This window comes from Antechinus flavipes, chromosome 4 (assembly GCF_016432865.1).
Source record: "Antechinus flavipes isolate AdamAnt ecotype Samford, QLD, Australia chromosome 4, AdamAnt_v2, whole genome shotgun sequence".
NCBI lineage: Eukaryota > Metazoa > Chordata > Mammalia > Dasyuromorphia > Dasyuridae > Antechinus > Antechinus flavipes.
In genome coordinates, this window is record NC_067401.1 from 151,368,099 (window position 1) to 151,391,456 (window position 23,358).

General features: G+C 37.0%; 1 protein-coding gene across 1 annotated transcript; it reads left to right on the plus strand.

The window, feature by feature from the left end:
* The first annotated feature begins 5,192 nt into the window (after positions 1-5,192).
* Positions 5,193-21,448, plus strand: CPSF4L (cleavage and polyadenylation specific factor 4 like). The gene is made up of 5 exons (XM_051995191.1): positions 5,193-5,795; positions 6,613-6,663; positions 14,411-14,563; positions 19,225-19,320; positions 21,009-21,448. Exons 1-5 carry the CDS (start codon positions 5,693-5,695, stop codon positions 21,116-21,118), a joined length of 513 nt encoding a protein of 170 aa, XP_051851151.1. The 5' UTR covers positions 5,193-5,692; the 3' UTR covers positions 21,119-21,448.
* Positions 21,449-23,358: the final 1,910 nt, after the last annotated feature.

Consider the following 23,358-nt stretch of genomic DNA (forward strand, 5'->3'; position numbering starts at 1 on the left):
GGCACTTTAAAGAAGAGGGTCTAGACTAAAGGGAAGTCCTAAGAAAAATATCAGTTAGTTCTTTTCTCAACTTCCCCTCTTGATACCTGTCTATCCATTGACACTAAATAAATTGCTGTTTCATTACCCAGTAAATTGACTTTTGTATTCATCACAGGTGGCCAGGGACTAGCTAAAGATAAATATAAATATTAGATTAAGCAGATTTTTAGGTATTGGGAAGTTTTTCTTATTAGAGACTTAGAGCAACTATGACTGAACTCACAACTTTTCCCCTAAAACAAACTACCTAAAACTAAAGAGAAGGAAAAAAAGTATCCCTTAGAGACCATTATATTTCCCCCTAGATTGAAAATGATCTAATCATTTTTACAAGGTATCACACATTAATGTGACCCTTGAAGACTCTCCAAAATTTGTCATTTTCCTTTTTCATTAATTTTGCCAATCTGATGCATGTGAGATAAAAATCTCAGTTATTTTAATTTGCATTTCTCTAATCACTAATGATTTGGAACTTTTTTTTAATATCTCTATTTTCAGCTTGAATTTCTTCCTTAGAAAAATGCTTGTTCATATCGTTTTGAGAAAATGAATCACATAAATCTGAACCATTTGTACCTTCAATTTGCAGAGTCCCTGAAAGATTAAATGATTTGCCGCAACTTTTAGGTGGAAGAGTCTGAACTCTAATTCTGGTGCAATTTACAACAAACTCCCAGAATTCTCAGACAGAAGAACATGGTGAACAATCATGCTGGCAAAGATCCCTAACTAATGGCCTCTCTTGTCCACTTTTCTACCCAACCTTAGTTTTACTCCTCCTACCCTTTTCTTAATGTTCTTGTTAAAAATCAAGTTCAGGCTTCTGAAAAATATTTTCCCTCCATTCACCTTCCTGTGAAAGTCAACTTCAACAAATATTGATTAAAGGGCCACTATTTATTAGACTCTGTGACTGACTCCTGAGAGTGGTGGGAGCAAGAAGGGGGTGGATACAAAGATTAGATAGAGCTTAGTTCCCAGCTCTCCTGGGCTTCACAGTTCTAGATAGGGGATGACAGGCAAACATATAAAACTTCTTTTGAATGTATTTTCTCACTTGGAGTTCAAAGGAACAAGAAATCCTGGCGCATAGCCCCAGAAAAGCAAACAAACATGCTTAGGCCCATAGCCCAGGTAACAAGGAAACAGGAGCTAAAATGGTTACTATGCCTAAATAAACAGACTCTCAAGACAGAGAGGAGGCCTTCTGGAACTCAAAGTCTGAAAGCTTGGTACAGTGACTTTTGGAAAATGTTTCATTCCTAATTTATTCTGCCAAGGAAATCCTGATAATGATAAAATATATGGGGGGAGAACTCTAGTGATTTCATCTATTAAGAAACAAACCACAGATGCAAGTTGGCCATTGAAACTTCTAGTCTTAGAGAGATTTCGAGGGCTGGGGTGTCAAATATGCATTTCTGTGGCCCTGGAAATGTAGCCCCAACCAGATTAAAATGTGAGCTGGGGAATATTTAGTAAAATAAAAATGTAATAAAACGTATGATGACAAATAAAAAAGAGTAAAATATATAACAACAAATAAAAACAATAAAATATTACATTTTTAAAAACTAAGAACATGGGTAGCCTGCAGAGATCTTTAGATACACATTAATGGCCCCTATTCTATTTGAATTTCGTAGCACTGCTCAAAGGGCATTAGAACTTGCCAATATCTAGAACCTAGTCCCATCCCTAGAGTTTGAACTTGAACAAGAGTCTTCCTGATTCTAGACTGGCCACACCATATCGATGCCAAAAAGAGGAAGAGGAGGAGGGAGAAGGAGAAGGGAAGAGGAAGAAAAAGAAGAAGAGGAAGAGGAGAAGGAGGAGAAAGAGGAAAGGGGGGGGGGGGAAGAGGAGGAGATGATTATAGTGCACTTAGCACAATGCCTGATATGTGTTATTGTTGTTCAATTATTTTTCAGTCATGCCTGACTCCAAGTGACCCTAATTGAGGATTTTGGGGGAAAGATAACTGGAGTGGTTTGCCATTTTCTTCTCCAGTTCATTGTACAGATGAGAAACTTAGGCAAATAGGATTAAGTAAATTGCCCAAGTTCACCCAACTAGTATGTGTCTGAAGCCAGATTTGAACTCAGAAAGATTAATCTTCCTAATTCCACTTAGCTGCTCACTTGCACATAGTCAGTGCTATATAAATGCTACCTATTATTATTAATAATATATAAATTATTACTAATGACATATCATTTATATATCACTTCAAGATTTATGCATCATTTCAAAATTATTTCATTTGATCTTCATAAACAACTCTGGGGAGTCTGGTGCTATTATCATTCCCATTTTACAGATGAAAAAACTGAGGCACACACCCCTTGTCAAGGGATTACTGAGATAGTATTTTGAGACAGGATTCAAATGTGGGTCTTCCTGACTTCCAGTCCAGTACTCTATCTGCTATCTAAAGCTCACAAAGTATTTTCTCCAAAATATTATTTTGAGAAAGGTAGCACAGCTGTAGAAACTGAGGCTCATATCAATACTTAAAGAGAGGACTGTGAGAACTGAGTAGGAATCACAACATTTTCACTCTTTGTTGTTGTTTGCTTACATTTTTTTACTCATTTTTTACTTTTTGATTTAATTTTTCTTGTGCAGTAAGATAATTGTATAAATATGTATGCACATAATAGATTTAACATATTTTTACCATGTTTAATATATATTGGATTACTTGCCATCTAGGGGAGGGGGTGGGAGAAAGGGGAGAAAATTGGAACACAAGATTTTGCAAGGATTAATGTTAGAAAATTATCCATGCTTATGTTTGAAAATAAAAGGCTTTAATAAAAAAAGAAAGAAACTGAGGCTCAGAGAGATTTGGTCACAGGCTCTTAAGGAGGATCAAGACACCCAATCAGGCCCATGAAGCCAAGTCTCATAGTCCTTATAGCTATAGTAGGTTAACTCTCCAGGGGTATAACAAAGGTATTGACCACATAGGCAAATGACTAGAGAGGAAAGGTAATTTAGGGGATGGCCTTATTTATTATGGACCTTCAGATATTTAATTGCATACTATTTCAGGTGAAGGAGGCTATAGAGTTGCCTGGACTGGAAAAAAAAATATTGTGATTTTTCATCATATAGACATGTCTCTTACTTAGTCTAATTTAGATGATGGAAGCTGAGTTCTTCCTTTAGTTGTATGATTCAAACTTCTAGCTAAATTTGAGTAAGTGCCTGAGAAGGAAACTGGGAGGCAGATTGGTTAAAATGCTAGATCTGGATTTTGGAAAATCTGTGTTCAAATCTTGCCTCAGTCATGTACCAGCTGTGTGACTTTGAATAAGTCACCTTAACTCTCTTCCTTTGTTTTTCTATCTATAAATGAAGACTAATAATAGCAACTACCTCAAATTGTTGCTGTGAGAATCATATGAGATAACAACATATAAAATGTTTTGCAAGCCTTAAAATGCTATATAAATCCTAATTATTAGTTCTTTATGTGGTAACAAAGAATTGGAAATTGAGCAGATGCCCATCAGTTAGAAATAATTAAACAAAGTATATATGACTGTGATAGAATACTATTGAGCTGTAAGAAATGATGGAGATGGGTTTCAGAAAAGCCTCGGAAGATTTGTATAGAATGATGCTAAGTGAAGTGAGCAGAACCAGAAGAACAATTTATACAACAATATTGTAAAGGCAAATGACTTCGAAAAACTTATTGTCCTGATCAACACAATGACCAACTAAAATCCCAAAAGGCTCATGATGAAGCATGCCATCCACTTCCAGACAGGGAATTGAGGATATCAGAGTATGGATTGAACTATATATTTTTTTCTTTTTCTTTCTTTCATTTAATTTTTTGGGGGAGGTAGAAGTTGTATTGCATGATTATACATATTTGTGATAGGTTTTGTTTTACTTGTCTTTTCAAGGGGTAGGTGGGAATAGGGAAGAAAGAGAATTGGGAATGATAAATTAAATTTTTAAAAAATTCTAATTTATTAAGTGAATGAAAGAAACAAGGTGACATTTATTTAGCTATATCCCATCCTTTAAACATGATTTCTAAATTATTAAATTTTATTGATGCCTTTTGTTTTCATACAGGTCCCCCTCTTCCACATTCCCACTGCCTCCTCACACCTGGGAGATGATCTGTTCCTAGCTGAAGGACAGTTAACTATAAACAACTAATACTGAAACAAGTCTGAATCTAGCATTATGCCTTGAGAGTCTCCATTTTTCTATTGATGGAGGAATGTATGTTTTATTATCTGTTTTATGCAACCAGTTTTTTTTTATCAATTACTCAAAGAGTCCCTGTTGCTTTTAGTGATTTTTCTATTTATGTTGCCAAAATCACTGTGTTCTTTTGATTTGACCTATTTGATTCCTCATCAATTTATACACTTTCCCATGTTACTCTGAAGATCTCTCATGTTGGGTTTTTTCTTACTCCAGAATAATATACTATTATATTCGTTCACATAATTTGTTCAGCCATCCACTTACTTTGTTCCCAGTTCATGGCTATCACAGGCACACACACACATACACACATACACACACATAATGCTATGAATATTTTGATATATGTTAGATTTTTGCTTCTGCCTTGGATTTTAGGCTACATACTCAGTAGCAGAATTATTGGATTTAAGAGTAAAGAAGTCACTTTTCTTGCAAACTATCTTTATGTAATTAATTTCTTTAATAACTTTAGAGCAGTTCAGATTCTCCGACAGATTTTAGAGTGTCCATGAATTTGGATGCAAAAGAATTCCATTTTTATTTTTATTAACTTAGAACTAAAATTTATCATTACTTTCAATTACAAATGTAAGCAACACATATTAATCTGAGAATGGGTACATAGTCTTAAACAGATTACTAAAAGAGTCCTGACACAAAAAAAGATTAAGAATCCATGTTTTACATTGTACACATTAACAGCAGTATTGTGATGATAATCAACTGCTAAAGACTTAGGTACTCTGATCAATACAATGATCCACCACAATTCCAACTGACTCATGATGAAAGCTGCTATCCACCCCCAGAGAAAGAACTGAAGAACGCTGAATTTGAACCAAAGCTTTTTTTTTTTTCATTTTTTTCTTGATTTTTTTCCTCACAATATAATTAATGTGGAAATTTTTGCATATGTATAATGGGAGGTTGTACTTTTTGCCTTTCAATGGGGAGGCGAAGGGAAGAAGAGAGGAAAAAAATAAATTAACAGATAAAAAAAATAAAAGAAGTCCTGGGTTTTACAGAATATTAAAGAGCTAAAGGTGGTAAGGATCATCAGTTAGATGAAAAAGGAGTTAACTGACTGAAAGAAAAAATTCTAGCTTTTAGAGTTTTTAGACACTAGAAAATCACTCACATTTGTTTCTTACTACTTTCTGACTTGATAACCTGGACAATATATACAGGTTGTGTGTGTTTGGAACCCTAAGATTGGATGTACAAAAAGATCTTAGTACCTTACAGAATGACCAAGGATTCAGAAGTAAAGAAAAACCAATGAGAAACTAGGAAAGGAAATTAGTGTTTGGCCTCCCTTTAGCTGACTCTATAATAAACTTTATATAGGATTCACCTGTAGGACCTCTAGGTTAAACCTAAGCTAACCACAGGAAAAAGGCTAAAAATGCAGGAACTCATTGCTGGGTTGGAGAAAATCTCCTTTGATCTTGAGGATGATGTGGAGAACCAAAGAGGTACTGGGTTCCTGCCCTTCCCAGGAATGGACAGTAAGTTGGAAATGGAAGAAATGAAATTCTAAATGGGGGCCTTTCCCTTCTCCTCCTGATATTTCTTTAACTAATATCAAGGGATCTTAAGCTAGGATTCATGTATTCTTAACTTAAAATTTTAACTAAATTTGTAACTGTATTTCAATGTTATTGGTTTTCTTAGTAATTTCATGTATCTATTTTATGCATTTATTCTGAGAAGGAGATGCATAAGCTTCACCAGACTACCAAAGGGATCTAGGGTATGAAAGGCTAAGAACTCCTAAGCTAAACTATATGACTGCTTAGCCCTTCTCTTATATCCCAGCACATACTTCCCTAGTCAGAAAGGAAAGATTAAATCAAGGGCCACCTGATCTGATCTAGGATTTCAAGAATAATCTTTTTACTCAGGAGCTCAGACCTGACCTCTTGTCTTCTCCAGAGCTCTGGAAGGAGTCAGCAACTACACAGTCATTTTTCATATGAGATATTCTGAGAATCCTGAAAGATAAGGTGATTACAATAAAGAACAGATGTGACTTGGACTCCATGATTCCCAAGTCAATGTTCTCACACAAGTTAAGGGAGGGAGAGCTGAGCAAAAAGAGGAAAGATTTTATAGAGAGAAGAGGGAGCAGCAGTTGAGGATGGTGGTGAATGTTTTAGGAAGGGGTGTGTATTATGGTTATTTAATGCCTGACACAAATGGGCTCCAGTTTAGGGATGCTCTGGGATAATAAGATTTTTATTTTTCTTTCTTCCTCTTTTAAAAGTGAGAGTTAAGGACAGAAGCCAATTCCATAATTTAGGTTATTTTCTTCTTCACTTCTAGAATCGGGGGTGGCTGTATGTACCTTCTTTCTCAAAGGCCTCTGTGAGAAAGGTGAGTTGAAAAGAAATAGCATGATCTGGATGGGAAGTAAATGCCTAAGAAATATAATCTGTCTGATCCATTTCAAATCTATTTGAGTCGATTGGGGGAAAGAGGCAGGACCGACAGGAGGTAGTAGGACCAGAACAAGGTACAGTGACTTGGAATTTGAGAAGGATAAACTAGACCTTTATCCAGGACAGCTGGATGACACAATAGCTAAAATGCAGTCAGAAAGACTCATTTCCTCAATTCAAATCTGGCTTCAGATTAAACAGTTCATCCTGTTTAACTCAATTTCCTCATCTATGAAACGTCTGAACAATTAGCAACCTTAACTAGCTAGATTTTGGCTGCAGGCGTGTCATAGTGTGATCTAAAAGATTATAAAAAGTTTTCTTTCCCCACTTGACAACTCTCTCTCCATAATGCAGCAGAAAGAACACTAGCTCTGGAGCCAAAGTGATTGAATTCAAATCCTCTTGACAATTTACTACCTGCATGACTGGAAACAAGACAGTTAGTTCCCTTAACTGCAAAATGAGGGGGTTGGACTAGATGGTCTCAAAGGGAGAAGGTACCTTCTGATTTTCTTCACTTAGCTTTTGTATCTCTTTTAACATTTGGTTAATTCTACTTTTGAAGGTGTTGTTCGGTGGATTTTTTTTTCTTGCATTTGGCCAGTTGTAATTTTTTTTAAGAATTATTTTCTTCAGTCGATTTTTTTTCCTTCCTTTTCCAAGCTGTTGACACTCTCTTGAATGCCTCTCATTTCTTCCTCTACCTTTTTTATTTGCCTTTAAAGTCTTTTAAGAGCACTTCCAAGAAGCCTCTTTGGGCTTGAGACCAATTCATATCACTCTTTAAGATTTCTTCTGTGAACATTTTGTCCTCTTCTGAGTTCATGTTTTGGTCTTCCCTGTTGACATAGTAGTTTTCTATGGTCAAAGAAAAGGTTCCTTCTGGATCTAGTCCAACCTTCAATTGACTTTCAATCAAATTTCACATGGGTTCTTCTCTCAGGAACTCTTAAGGCTTATGGTCATCCCTGCTGCCCCAGAAGAGACCTGTAATCAAGGCAGTCTTGGAGAGGGGGAAAGAAGTCACAGAAAAGAAAACCGAAGAGTTTGTGTTAAAAGAGAAAGACCCTTTTATCTTGGCAACCGCAGAAGAGTTTAATAGTTAATAATATTTCAGCCTCTTGCATTTCTCTACTTCCCCACCTCCCCCATGTAAATATTCAACATATCTCTATATCCTCCTCTACCAGCTATTATCCTAAGTCATTGCCCAACTACCACAAGTAGGTGAATATTTCATTTGCTAGGGCAGTGGTTTCCCAATTTTTTTGATCGTGTATACCATTAGTAAATAATTTTTTGAGCATTAACACCCAATATATGTATATTTAATTATTTTTAAGTTACATACATGTGCTACTATTTATTTTGTTTTAGTCATTTTTTGTTGGAATCTTTACAAACTGCTAACTAATTAGAGTTGATCTAATCTTACAAGAAGATGTTTGGGGCCAGAACCTGAAACAAGGTAGTAAGTAGAACTAATTAATACAAGGTTTGTGTTCACATCTTTACTCATTGGAGTTCATAAGTATGGGAGTTTCACAAAGTAAACTTTGTAACCTTATGAGTTCACACCTCCCTTGAAACTCTTTGGGCCAGAGAGCACTATGGGAGAAAACCCACAATCCCTCTCTTGAAGGAGCATAAATAGAGCTTCAATGGGCCAGTCAAAGAAGTTTTTCAGAGTGAAGAAGCTACAAGTCAGATTTCAGTGGAATTACGCCAGAAGCCCTCTCTCCGAGGCAAGGCAGAATATTTTCCACTTGGCTGGCTGGTCGCAGAAGAGAGTTCAGCTGCATTGGAGAGGAGTTGGTGGCTGGGCTCCTGCACTTCCCCCACTGAGACCAAGCTGGTCTGAAAGACTCACCAGAAAGCTAGCAGAGCCCCAAGTGAAGGAGACAAGAGATTCATTCCAATCAACTTTCTTTGTTGTACTCACCCTAATTTCTGGGTTGAAGAGTCTTTTCCACTGGATCAGGATCAGAGGCTTTTCCACTGAAATCCACTGAGGGGTCTGTTAGCCCCACGTTCAGGGCGCCAAAATGTGGGGGTTCAAATGTTGGGTTCTTGTTCTTCTTTAAAATATTATAAAAGTTCTTTCTGGGTAACTTCCCTGGAATCAGGATTTTGTCGGCCCCACGTTGGGTGCCAAAACATGGTGAGCTTTTTCTTCTCAAAGCACAGCCAGGTAATAAAAGTTCAGATCTTTTACTATCTCTAATATAGCCCGGTTAGCTTAGAGGTCCATCTCTCTGCTTGGTTCCAAGAGCTCCCTCCGTGGTCACCAAATCCAAAGGTTTTGTCCTTCAGCCTCTGCCTCTGCTTTCTTCAGCCTCCAACCAGCACAGAGATGGAATGAATCTCTTGTTTCCTTCACTTGGGGCTCGGCTAGCTTTCTGGTGAGTCTTTCAGACCAGCTTGGTCTCAGTGGGGGAAGTGCAGGAGCGCAGCCACCAACCACAGTGGTGTGAGATGAAGATGAATCTGGTTGTCCACTGAACTCTCCACTCGTAGCTTTATCCTCTGAAAACTCTTCTTCTGCCACCAGCCAGCCAAATGGAAAATATTCTGGAATAGATCTCTCTTGCCTTGCCTCGGAGAGAGAGCTTCTGGCGTAATTCCGCTGAAATCTCGACTTGTAGCTTCTTCACTCTGAAAAACTTCTTTGACTGGCCCATTGAAGCTCTATTTATGCTCCTTCAAGAGAGGGATTGTGGGTTTTCTCCCATAGTGCTCTCTGGCCCAAAGAGCTTCAAGGGAGGTGTGAACTCATAAAGTTACAAAGTTTACTTTGTGAAACTCCCATACTTGTGAACTCCAATGAGTAAAGGTGTGAACACAAGCCTTGTATTAATTAGTTCTACTTAGTACCTTGTTTCAGGTTCTGGCCCAAAACATCTTCTTGTAAGATTAGATCAACTCTAATTAGTTAGCAGTTTGTAAAGATTCCAACAATTTTTTAGTCATGTCTGACTCTTTATGATCACATTTGGGGTTTTCCTGGCAAAGATGCTAAAGTTTACCATTTCCTTCTCCAGCTCATTTTATAGATGAGGAAACCGAGGCAAACAGAATTAAATGACTTGCCTAGCATCACATAACTAGAAAATGTCTGAGGCCAGATTTGAACTCAAGAAATGAGCCTCTTTCACTCCACTCTGCAACACAGCTGCTCCCATGTATTATTATTCTCTACTAATAATGATAAAAATTATAAAAATTTTTAACCAGGTACTTTCAAAGGATGAGACGATGAAATCATATTTTATATAAAGCCAATATAGAGCTGCTGGGATTTGTTAAGTAAGAAAGTGACATGATCAAACCAGAATTTTAGGAAAATCATTTCATCAACTGAGTGGAGAGTGTATTAAAGTGGGGAGAGTTGAAGCAGAGAAACAATTAAGATGCTATTACAATAGTCAAGGCAAAAGATGATAAGGGCCTTTGGTGAAAGCCCTTCACCCTTCTACTCACACTTGAGTAGAAAGTAAGGGATAGACATGAGCAATGTGTAGGTAGAAGCAGCAAGATTTTACATGAGATCATTCAATTGTAAGCTCCTTGAAGGAGAAACTCTTTCTTCTATCTTTATTTAGCAAATACTTGATTTTGGTTTATTAACTTTCGGTGAGCTGATAAGTGAAGATTCAAAGATTGACACTGAGATGATAAATCTGGGTAACTAGAAAGCTGATTACAATCAGTTTGGGAACCTTCCCAACTTACTTGCTCTGTCCCACCCAAAATGAAAAGGAAGAAAAGACTCTTATTCAACTTTTACTATTCTGGCTTGAAGAACCTACCCTTCAAGGGACATCTGCTGCAGCCACGAGATGATCTAGGGGGAAAATGGAGGCCAGGCTGGCTATTAGGAGAATCCACATACATCACCCCAGAGGGAGGGAAGATAGTCTGACTTCAGCTCTTTCATCTTTTTTCCCTAATTTGTAAACTGAGAACTTTTTAAAATTAATCTTAATATTTTAATTCATTTTTAAATTTAAATACCAGATGAGAAAAGAATTAAAAAAGAACATTTCCATATACATAGCAGAACATAAGAAGGAATTTAATATAAAACAATGAATTTCCATTTTGAACGTTAACATACAGGGAAGGAGAGGGGGTATGAAATTTTCCTAGTGACACCTAGTACTGTAGGTGACCAGGTGACATTTAAGTTGTAGTCATCCTGAAGGGCCAAAGTCTAATTTTAAAGGTTATAGGTCAGTAGTCTCACAAAGGAAAGGAAAAGAAGTAAAGTAGGATTTGGGGTGGGGGAAATGAGGATAGGTATGGTTCTATTGGAAACAAGGTCTACAATTGGCTTATGGAAGGGAGGGTGACAGAATGAATAGAACAATGAACCTGGGATTCAAATCCCACTTCAGACCCTTCCCAGATGACTTGCCCTTCTCTGGGCAAGTCACTTCACCTGTCTGCCTCAGTTTCCCTATTTATAAAATGGTATTCATATCAGGATTGTTATGAGTTTCAAATAAGATAATATTTGTAAAGCACTTTGCAAACCTTAAAGTATAATGTAAATTGTAATTATTATCATATCTCTTCCCTGCTCCCTGATCTATGCTTTTTGAAATCAACCTATGCTTTTTGAAATCAACCTCCTAGGAGCCTTGGGCCTCACTTTGGGTATGGCTGCTCTGGGAGATGACTTGACCACCCCATGGTGCAGGTTTAAAAGCAAGCTGGTAACACCTTATCAGACTTGTTTCTGGATAGACTTCTCAAAGAATATTACTGAGTTTGTGGAAGAAGAGAAGAAAATAAAATACTCAAAACAAACTAAGTCATAGTAGTTCCTAAGGCCATTCCTGGATAGTGAGCTGAGAAGATAAGAAAGGGAATGATAAAAATAATTTAGCTATAGAAAAAATAGGGGCAGAGTTCTGGATAGACAGTAAATTTATTTAAAGTGGAAATTATTCTTTCTCTTTTTTCCCCTTCCTTCCTTTCTCCCATCTTTCTCTTCCTTCCTTCCTTCTTTCTCTACCTCCCCCATTTCCTCCCTCCCTCCTGCTTCCTCCTTTCCTTCCTTCTTTCCTTCCTTCTTTCTTGCCTTCTTTCCTTCCTTCTTTCCTTCCCACCTTCCTCCCTCCTTCTCTTCCTCCTTCCCTCCTTTCTTCCCTCTTTCCTTCCTTTTTCTTCCTTCCTTCCTATAATGGGCTGAAGCTCAAGTTGATGCACTGAGGTCCCAAGCACATGAGGCTAAATAGCAATTGGACAATATTCTATTAATATATGCTTGGAGAAAGAATGACCCCACCCACTCTTTGTGCAAGTTTTGATGTGTTGTATAGGAAATGACCTAGAGATGATTTTGGTGGGTGGGGAGAAAGAGGCAAAGAGACTGCTGGCCAGGTTCGTGTTGCGACTGCTCACACTTCCTATCGCCATCCCCCTTCACCTCCACAAAGAATAAAGATGGAGAAATTTCCCTTAACCTGAATTCCTGATTCCAGCTGATTTTAAAATACACGATCATCACACCTTCCATCCTTTCTTTCTTCCTTCTCTCTCTGTCTCTTTGTCTCTGTCTCTCTGTCTCCTTTGTCTCTTTCTCTCCTCTGTCTTTCTCTGTGTGTCTCTCTGTCTCTCTCTTTCTGCCTTTCTTCCCTGTCATCTGTCTCCTCTCTCCTCTTCTCTCTCCCTCTCTCCTCCTCTTCTGAACCATAGTGTCTGGCATATATTAAGAATTGAATAAATGCATATTTAAAAGCAGCTAAAAGAAGACTGCCCTAAGCATGACAAGTAAAGTGAAACTGTATCTTCTGTAACCAACAAATACTATTCTGTTCAAAGTATGTAGCTCCATGGTGAATGAGGTGTCATTTCCATAAAGAAACTTTACCATCTACTGTGGAAGATAAGAGAACATTATCATGTAAAAAAGAACCTAAATGCCTAAGAGAGATATAAATTAGGTGTTGTGTGAATTAGAAGAAGGGATCACATTCAGCTAGCCTGGGTGATGAAAGCTTCATAGAGAAAGCAACATTTTAGGTGAGCCTTAAAGGATGGCTAAGATTTCAACAGACAGAGATTGGGGACAGGGAGTGGGCTGCTGAGGGGGAAAGGGAGGAAATGTTAGAGCCAAGAACCTGAACATAATCACAGAACCAAGGGAGCCTGGAATAGATTGGGAGAAGCATGAGATAAGGCTGTAAAGAAAGATCCCAGATTATAAGGATCCCATAATAATAATAATAAGCATTTATATAGCACTTTAAAGTAAAGTGCTTTATTCTTTATTTTGCCTAGAATCACTTAAGAAGTATGGACAGCATTCCAACAATCACTGACTTTTTTTGATTTGAGATATATATATATTATATATCTATAATACTATTTTCTTCTTTTGACAAGAAAATTTTTAGCTTTTGGTTTGTTTTAAAGTAGTGACTACAAAGATTTCATGAGAGCTTTTTATGATGACAATTAATCTGGCAACAGCTTATTGAATAGACTGGAAGTTGAAATAGCAGTTTGACTATTGCTATAATTCAGACAAGGAATCAAGAAGACTAGAACAAGCTAGTAGCAGAATAAATATGAATCTGAATAACTTAGAGAATGATAGCAGTTTCACTAAGAAGTCCATAAGCAGAAGCAGGTTTGGGAGAAAAGATAAAAAATTCAGTTTTCATAATGATGTCCCCCTGGTAGTTCAGACTCAGCCAGGTTGAGAAGTCTTACACCAATTAGAAATCAGAGTCAGTAATCAGAAAAGTAGTGAGGGCTGGAGATACAGCTTAGGAAGTCTAGAACTTACAAACGAAGCCATGGGAGTAGGTGAGGTTACCTAATCTATTCTTACTTCCCTTTCCAGGTCCCTATTATCTCACCCCACATCCTTTTTTGTTCTTAGTACAGCCATTTTCAAAATTATTTTACAATAGTCTAGGGGACTAAGGAGGACTATAATCATATTCTGGCATTTAGTGGTATTGCCCCATTTGGGGAACATCTGGACTGCAGCTGGAAGTCACATTGCTGTTCCCACATTGACCACATTTTAATGTGTGCCATAACTACTTGGGAGGCCTTATTAAAATATAAAATTCTTGCATATAATACTGGCATTATTACTCTTAAGAATGAAATTTTAATTATGGAATTAAAGACTAATGAGAGAACTATATTTGGTTAGGTCTGATATCAAATGATAGTCAGTTTAGGTGGACCCCTTTCCTTCTGACAACATTCTGACTTGAAAACTTAAGAATTTAAATGTTCCTTTTATTGTCAGCAATAAGAAAAAATTCTATTTAAATAATAGATCATTAAATGTAATATTACCAGGTAGGAGCTAATCTGAAGTTTTACAGAATAGATCTATTATAATAATGCTATACTTTGCTAGGTAGTAAGTAGGATTATCTTTCCCCCCTTTTTTGTACCCTAGCTTTTCATTTTCATTTCTTCCTTCTTTTTAAGTATTTTCTTCCTTTAATCTCAAAAAAAAAAAAAGAATCTAAACATCTCAACGGGAGAAGATACAAGTACAGTTGCAGGAAGAAGGGGAAATCAGTAGTTAAAACATCCCTTAGCTTCTTCCTCCCAAAATATTGGTGTCATTTGGGGGAGTGAGTAAAGGTAAACCAATGCTAGGGATAAGCATGATTTTCTTGGGGTTCATCTGTATTTTCTAGGCAAGCTCTGTCCCTTCCGGCATGATGATGGGGAAAAGACAGTAGTATGTAAACACTGGCTGCGGGGACTTTGTAAGAAGAGCGACTGCTGCAAATTTCTGCACCAATATGACGTCACCAAGATGCCCGAGTGTTATTTCTACTCCAAATTTGGTAATGCATCTTTTTTGGTGCTCATATTCACCTGGTTAGTGCCCATTCCTTTGGTACCCTACTAAGGAAGGGCTGAATGGTGAGTTTAAGGGACTCTGTGAAATTTGGTCCTAAGAAAAGAAAGGAAAGTCAGGGAGGGAAGATAAGACAAACTTTTCAAGGGTATAGGCACCCCAGGATGCAGAGCTGCTAGGTAGTTTCCTAAAGGACTCCTATCACTGGTAATTCCTCTCCTCACCTCCCAGAGAAATGTAAACTACAAGTTGCTGCAAAGAGTACCTAGTACATGTCCTATCTATGGAATATTTGTGCCCCACCTGTGCTAGAATATTTTGAGCTTCTATTGGTTTGATCAGCCACAATCAGACACACTGTACTTTGAACCCAACATAGTGATGTCATTTTGGTTTTCCTTGAGAATGAAAACAATAACCAATATGTCCTGTCTCCCAAGGGAAAGTTGGAAGGGTGTGTGTATATGTGTGTGTGTGTGTGTACTGGAAAACCACCTCCAGTCTTCAAAATACAGTGCAGAAATTTTCTGTGCAGGTCTTTACAAAGATATCCCTTCTTATTAGCATACTGAAATAGAAAGCTGGAAGAATCTAGTTAGACAGGCTGGGTTAAAATCCCAACTCTGTCACTTACTATTTTAGTGAACACAACCCTTCTCAGGGCCTGGAGTTTCCTCATCTGGAAAAAACGGTGACAAATGTCTACTGTATTTTTTTAAAGTGTGTATTCTGTTTAACTTGTAAACCATTTTTATGCATTTTTAAAAATATCATCCTTGATCCATGAAGTACTTTCTGGCTTCATATGATTTGAGTTTTCTCCTTCATATCACTGAGGATTTTTATTAAATAGAAGAGTGCTAACTCCAATCCAATCCTTGTGGACTTCAGGAAGGCCAGTCCTCTTCTAGGGAAAAGAGGGCACGGTGCTTCAGCCTAGCATCAATACAAGTCATTTAACCTCTGTCTGCCTCAGTTACCTCAATTGTAAAATGGGAATAATAATGGCACTTATCTTGAAGGGTTGCTGGAAAGATCAAGTGAGATAAGTAAAGCACTTAGCACAGTGCCTAGCTCATAATAGGCACTTCATAAATTCTTGTTCCCTTCTCTCCATCCTCGGGAAGGACCTAACCTCTAAAAACAGAAGAATTAGCCTTTTTCTCAAATCATCTGGCTTGTTCCTGGGAGAAAATCTCTTAAATAAATCTTAGGTATGGCTCATGACTAGGGTCCCCCCTAGAAGAGACCAACAGTATCCCTTCTGGAAAAAGCTACTTAATATATAAAGTTGATATTAAGTACAAAGTAGCTATTTTTTCCTTTGCTAAAATTTTTTTAAATGCTTCAAACACCAGAAGTTCATAAGTACATAATAACAAGTACTTAAAACATGAAGCAAAAGCCCATCATTCCAATATATACTTGTCTGAGAAGTTAAAAACCACTTTGTGAGAATGTGGAATAGTTTTACTCTTCCCTTAGACCTGTCTATCTGAATAAATTCACAAAATCAAGCTCTCTCAGCTAGTTGGGAGGGACAGCATGGGTTTTCTTAGTCCTTTCAAATATAGCACTCTCCCAGAAGAGATCATCTTCTCAGAGAAGTTGCATCATTGCAGAAAGCATGATTTGGTAGCCAGCTGACATCCACCAGAAACCCAGGAGTTTTTTTTTAACTACCAAGATAGCCTCCAAGGTTGCACATATGCATCTTTTGGGATCAGTGATTGCTGGTCAAATGCCTGTGATCAGGGAAGGAACAAAAGATAATGAGTCAGTAAGGTTTTTGAAGTGTCATCTCAGACTTACCCGGATAAGTTCACTTAGATCATCATTTTCATGTGCTGGGACTGGGAAGCTCCTGTGGAAATAAAAATACACTCCCCAACTGGAAGTCCTAGAGAATATATTAGATCCATCTTAAAAATCATTCCTTCATAAGTGCATGTCTTCCCTGAAACCAATGACCAATACCTTAATACAACCCCCAAGTCATGGGAGCTAATCTCTTTTTTAATAGAATGTTATTCTTCCAAATACATGTAAAGATACTTTTCAGTGTTGATTTTTGTAAAACTTTGTGTTCTAAATTTTTTCCTTCTCTTCCTTACTCCACCTCCCCTCCCCAAAACATCAAGCTATCTGACATAAGTGAAATATATGCAATCTTTTTAAACATATTTTCATATTTGTCATGTTGTACAAGAAAAACCAAAAGGAAAAAAATCACAAGAAAGTATTTTTATTTTTTGTTTTTTGTTTTTTCTATCTACATTCAGTCTCCAAAGTTCTCTCTCTGGATGCATATGGCACTTTTCCATCATTAGCCTATTGGAATTGCCTTGAATCATTTCATTGTTGAGAAGAGCCAAATCTGTGATAGTTGATCATCACGTAATCTTGTGGTTACTCTGTACAATGTTCTCTTGGTAGTGCTATTTCATTCGGCATCAGTTCATGTAGGTTTTTCTAGGTTTTTCTGAAATCATTCTGCTGATCATTTCTTATAGAACAATAAAATTCCATTACCTTCATATACCATAACTTATTCAACCATTCCCCAACTGATGGGTATCCAATCAATTTCTAGTTCCTTGCCATTGCAAAAAGAGCTGCTACAAACATATTTGCATGTGGGTCCTTTTCCCTTTTTTTAATCTCTTTGAGATATGGACCATGGGAACTAATCTAAAGAATTGCAGTCATCTCAGCAAAACAGAGTATATCAATCATCAAGAAGCCAATAGACATGGTCATTTTTACAGAGCCAGAGTTAATGCCCAGCTCTATGAGAGGTTCTCCAATTCAGCTGATGGAGAGGAAAATCATCCTCACTATGATAAGAATTGTTACAAGAGATCAGATTTAAGAATTATCTTTGACAACAGTATCTTCTTGACAATAGTAGTTATGGCTTTATAGATCTGTAAATCAAAGATTTAAGAGGACATCAAGTCTAATACCCTAATTTTGCAAATGAAGAAACCAAGGCTTAAGGAGGAAGATAAGTGACCTGTCTGAGGCCACATTGGCTATAAGCTATAAAGATGGGATTTGACCCAATCCCATTGGATGTCCTTTGGCAGATCTTGGTGATAAGACATCAACCTTAAAAGCTAGATATATCTTTGATTTTCTTCGAAACCATTCAGGACTTTATTATTCATAGAGGTCTGCTCTTTTGTTTCTGGAACAAATGGAAACACATTATCCTTTCTTGATATCCTATCCAAAGCATCCTATTTCCCCCTTTCTTTTAGATGACCAAAGAGGCAGTTTTGTACTGTGAATATGGAACTATCGTTGAAATCAGGAAGACCCAAGTCAACTCCCATTTTTGATACCTATAGGCTCAGTGCTCTAAGGAAATCTCTAACATTGTGTCCTATACCAAATATATAGAAGGAACTCATCTAAGAATTCCTTATACCAAAGGAATTATAGATCCAGTCCCACTTGTATGAACTTTTATTAGTCTTCTTTGGGAGGGAAAGGGAAAAGGGGGCAACAGCCGATGAGAATAGATGGTGTGGGATGGAGAAAGTAGAGGTGGTCTCTGACCTTTTTGATCTGATCTACTCACAAAAGATTTTTGGAGATAACATTAATGGCCATTATTTCATCAGAGAATGGTGTGTTAGCACCATCTTCTGATAATAAAGAGAATTGCATAGTCAAGCATCTGAAGAGCCAGAGGATTAAAAAAGTAAATTCTCCATACACAGATTCTGCTGGTTAAAAATATTGAGCCAGTGCTCAGAAGATAACTTTGCCTTCTTTGCCTACTTGACTGTTTCCCTGTAGTATCATGATATAAAACAGAAATCTGTTCAACAGATGCCTTTCTGGAGTTGGATCTTGGGTTATGACTGGCTAACCTTAGAAGTCACTTAATTTCCTCTGTAAATTGAGAAAATTATACTCAATGATCCCATACAAATATGAAAAGAAATGAATCTTAGAATTTTAATATGAAGGTAATGTCTGTGGAAACATGTTTTTACCCCCAAATAAATCCAATTCATATGAGATGAGAACTAGATTTTTGAATCACTGGACACCTAGATCTATAACTTCCCTATGGGAGAGAATAGTTAAGTAGTACGTGAAGTAGGGTATTGGAATTGTTAGGAGGCCCTGATTTTTCAATTAGCTATATGACTTTAACCTTTTAGCTTCAGTTTCCTCATCTATAAAATGGGGACAGTAATAGCACCTATCTCACAGGATTGTGAAGATCAAATGACATTATATATAAAGTTCATTGAAAACCTTAAAATACAATATAAGTGGTAGTCAATGAGGAGTGAATATCTATTATTATTATCATATCATATCATCAAAGGGACTTCATGAACCTTCATATAGACCAATTGGGCAAGGAGACTAGTTATTTCCCTAATACTGTGTCAGCAGGATAGAATAGTAGAGTTCTTTATTTTTCTGGAAAGTGTATGAAGTTAGACGTATCTATAGGAGATATATGGAAATGCTTTAGTAGTGTTTATAGGGTAAAAAACTTCAGAAGAAAGGTACATGCTTCCCATGTAAGAACCCAGATTAATATAAATAGGTGTGGGAATGTGATGGAGGAAGGAGTTCTAAGAGATGAACACAATATAGCTGTGATTGGTACTATTTCAGGGGAATGCAGCAATAAAGAATGCCTTTTCCTTCATACTGACTCCGCCTCTAAGATCCGTGATTGTCCCTGGTATGATCAAGGTTTCTGCAAGTATGGTAAGATTGTGATTGACAGAAGACTTCAGTTTTTCTTCCCTATTATGGAAAAATGGGTCAGGAGGGAGAAGGGGGTGATTTGTTACTGAGCTTCCCTAGTCTTTGACATTGATGTTCAAATAAAAATAGAAATATTTCCAGCCTCTTTTATCTCTACCAATAGAAAAGAATATACATAATTTTCAGTTGTACATGACACCTTCACAAAAACCGACCATGTATTAGGGCATTTAAACCTCACAAACAAATGAAAAAAAAACATTAAATACATGACCAAATGCAATAAAAAATTAAATTCAGCAAAGGATTACTGAAGAAAAAATCAACTGGAAATTAAATATTTTAATTCTAAAGAACTGGTAGATCAAAGGACAAGAGGCAGCTAAGTGGCGTAGTGGATAGAGTACTGAACTTGGAGTTAGGAAGACTCATTTTGACACTAGTTGTGTGACCTTGGGCAAGTCACTTAACTTTGCCTCAGTTTCCTCATCCGTAAAATGGTAAAGAAGGAAATGGTAAAACACTCCAGTATCTTTGCCAAGAAAACCCCAAAAGGGGTCTTTGTCAGACAAATAAGACAACAAAAAAGACAAAATATAAAAGCGATAAGTTGTATCATTAAAGACAGTGTCAAGAGTGAAACCCCAAAATTTGGAGGATGTACAAAACAGTCCTTGGGGGTAATTTATATTTCTTATTTGCCTAGCTCAAATTCTCTCCAGCCCCTAATTTTTGTAATGGTAAATGCCACTATTTTATCAAAAAGTCTTTAAAAAATAATCATGAATATTCTAATCTGGATATTACACCATTTCTGTTACTCCCTTCTTTTAATCTTAAATAGCTGGGTTGTTTCTCTTGGGCATTATTAGCTTCTGAGCACAGCTTGTCCATCTGTGCTAGCTTTAGGAAATCTCTCCCTTCAGGGTTAGAATTGCTAACTGTGTGGTTGGTATAAGAAACCTCCCAGGCTACTAGACTTGTAAACAAGGTCGATGGGATAATGCCTAAAGTTCACATGGCCCCAAAGGCAATAAGTTAAATATTTCTCACCATCAAAGTTCAAGCTCTATCTACTGGGGCTATTATCAAGTAATAGATTCATCTAACAGTGCCTACTGGCATAATATGTCCTACCTGAGTAGCAAGAGTGAAAGCACTGAGCCCCAACAATTACTTCTGAGTGGGCAGAAAAATTGGTTCAATGGTTATCCTCCCATTGCAGCTTCTCTATTTCCTGTCAGTTTCCTATCCACTCCAAAGCCAATCATCCCTATTTGCACTGGGGCTGAGTGACATAAGATATGTTTCTTTTTTATTGAAGTTTTTTATTTTTAAAGCATATGCAAGGACAATTTTTCAACATTGATGTTTGCAAAATCTTATGTTTCAATTTTATTCTTCCTTTCCCCCACTCCCTCCGCTAGATGGCAAGTAATTCAATATATGTTGAGCATGGTAAAAATATATATGTTAAATCCAATATATATAAACATATTTATACAATTATCTTGCTGCACAAAAAAAAATCAGATCAAAAAGTAAAAAAAGAAAAGAAAGAAAATGCAAGCAAACAACAACAAAAAGAGTGAGAATGCTATGTTGTGATCCACCCTCAGTCCCCACAGTCTTCTCTCTGGGTATAGATGGCTTTCTCCACTAAGATGTGTTTCTTCTTGGACTGGCAGGTCCTTTGTGTAAATTCCATCATGTAAGAAGAGTGCTGTGTGTCAACTACTTAGTTGGCTTCTGTCCAGAGGGACCTGGTTGCAGATTTACACAGTATGTACTTCCTTGAACCATTGCTCACCCCAGAGAGCTAGATTAGACCCTTCATTGATTCGTCATTCCTAATCCCTAAAGGGCAGAGGCATATGTGTCCCTAATAGCTCATAATAGAAGGTCTTATGCCCAGTGTCTAGGTCCCTCCAAATTTTTCACTCTTCCAAAATAGCCATACTACTGATACACTATACACTCCTATTATAAGGAGTTTTCTTGTTATAACGTATCCCTTGCTTTAACAAAAGTCTTCATCAGCAGGAGAAAAAGTTCAACATATGCTTGACCTGGGGAGAAATCTTTTCCCTCCAAGGTTTGAAATCTTCTTCCAAATTTCTCACTCTTCCAAAATAGCCTGTTCTACTGATACACTATAATAGGGTTTTCTTGTTATTACGTACTCCTTGCTTTAACAAAATTCTTCGTCAGCAGGAGAAAAAGCTCAACATATGCTTGACCTGGGGAGGAATATTTTCCTTTCAAGGTTTGAAACCTGAAGTTTATAGCAACCTATGATGTTGAGCATATTAATAGACTGGAGCTGGAGATGTTAGATTGGCTTTTAAAATTACCTCTCATATACTTTCCTCAGCCTCAAGATGACTGTTACTACATAAAGCAAGTCACTCAAAGGTAAGAACTAAAAAAGCATCTGGGTCAGCTATTTGGGCTTGTTTCCTTGCAATAATAAAGAGGATGGACCAGACCCTCCCACCCTACTAAATCTCCTTACTCTATAGGGCACTATATATTAGCGTGTAAGTCCATTTAGAATATTTCTAGGATAAATTTCTAAGAGGAGAGAGAGACAGGTTTTTGGCTGGGCAGCAGATACAACTCATAAAAGTGGGACACTGGCATCATAAAATGAGGCACACCTCTGGCATTTGCTGCCTTAAAAGGAAGTCCTAAATAGCTGATAGCAATATCTGTGATTGGAGATTGCTGGCATAAAGTGGAAAACTCTCTTGACTCACCAGCCACTCAACTTCTGAAGAAGTAAAATAAATGTAGTTATCCCTTCTGGGCCCCCACAATCTGGAGAATCCATTAAAAACCCATAGAGGTAGATCCTTCATCTTAATTTTCCTTTAGGAAATTATATAAGGATTTAGCCTTTTTGTATAATGACATAATCTATTAGAATGCCAATCCTATTAGAATAATTAGAATCTATTAGAATAACAATCCTACATTTCTGTATTATCTTTTGGCCTTCCAATGTCATCTGCAGCTTCCAGAAAACCCCCAAATTCCCAATTAATTTCTTATGCTGAACCATAATATATTGAAATAGTGATTAGGAAAGTCAAGATGTAGAAGGGATAAATGTAATCACTCTCCTCTTCCCACTCCCACCCCTTTTCCTTTGGATAAATAGCAAATAACTAGTCTTTACAAGTTTGACTTTAAATCTAGATATTTCATCATCCTCTGAGCATAGGATCATTACTCTGGCACTGGAGAATTCTTAAATTAGTCTCAACTCCTATTTTTCCTTTTCTTCTTTCAGAATGTAAGTCAACTACAAAGGCCAACAAAACTTGCTTCCTTTGTAAAAATATCTTCTGAACACAGTTGGCAAGAGAGTCCACTAACTGAAGTGTCAAGCAAGTCCAATGTGTCCTTTGTAGAAGTTCATTTGCTTTAGGATGGGTATTGAGGCTAAGAGAATTTTTCCATCTTTCATGTTATGAACTAATAATATATTGCAATCAGTAATCTGGGTGTGAATAATCCTCTAAGTGTAACAAGTCAGGAAAAAACTGTACTTAAGAAGGCATGACTATAGGAGAGGTCGTAGATACTGGCAAATCAAATAAATGCTCAAGATGCTGAAAGTTGCTAGACAATTCTCAGCAATGTAATTTTATTTTTATATTTCCTGACAAATGGTGTTGCTTGCTTTCTTAAAAAGGCAGGAAAAAGTTTAAAAGTTAATAAAGATTTTGCATTATCATTTCATTGATCTTTATCTCTAGAGAGACTTTGAGTATTTGGGGTGATTAAGCTCCTTATTCTTCCTTTTCATTGTTTTTTCTAGTCATACCTGTATATTAACTTTTTTAATACATATTTATGGATCATGTTGTGAGAGAAAAATCAGAACAAAAGGGAAAAGCCATGAGAGGGGAAAAAAAACAGAAAAAAGAAGTGAACATAGCATGTGTTGATTTACATTAATCTCCATAGTTCTCTCTCTGGATGCAAATGGCATTTTCTATCCAAAGTTTATTGGAACTGCTTTGGATCGCT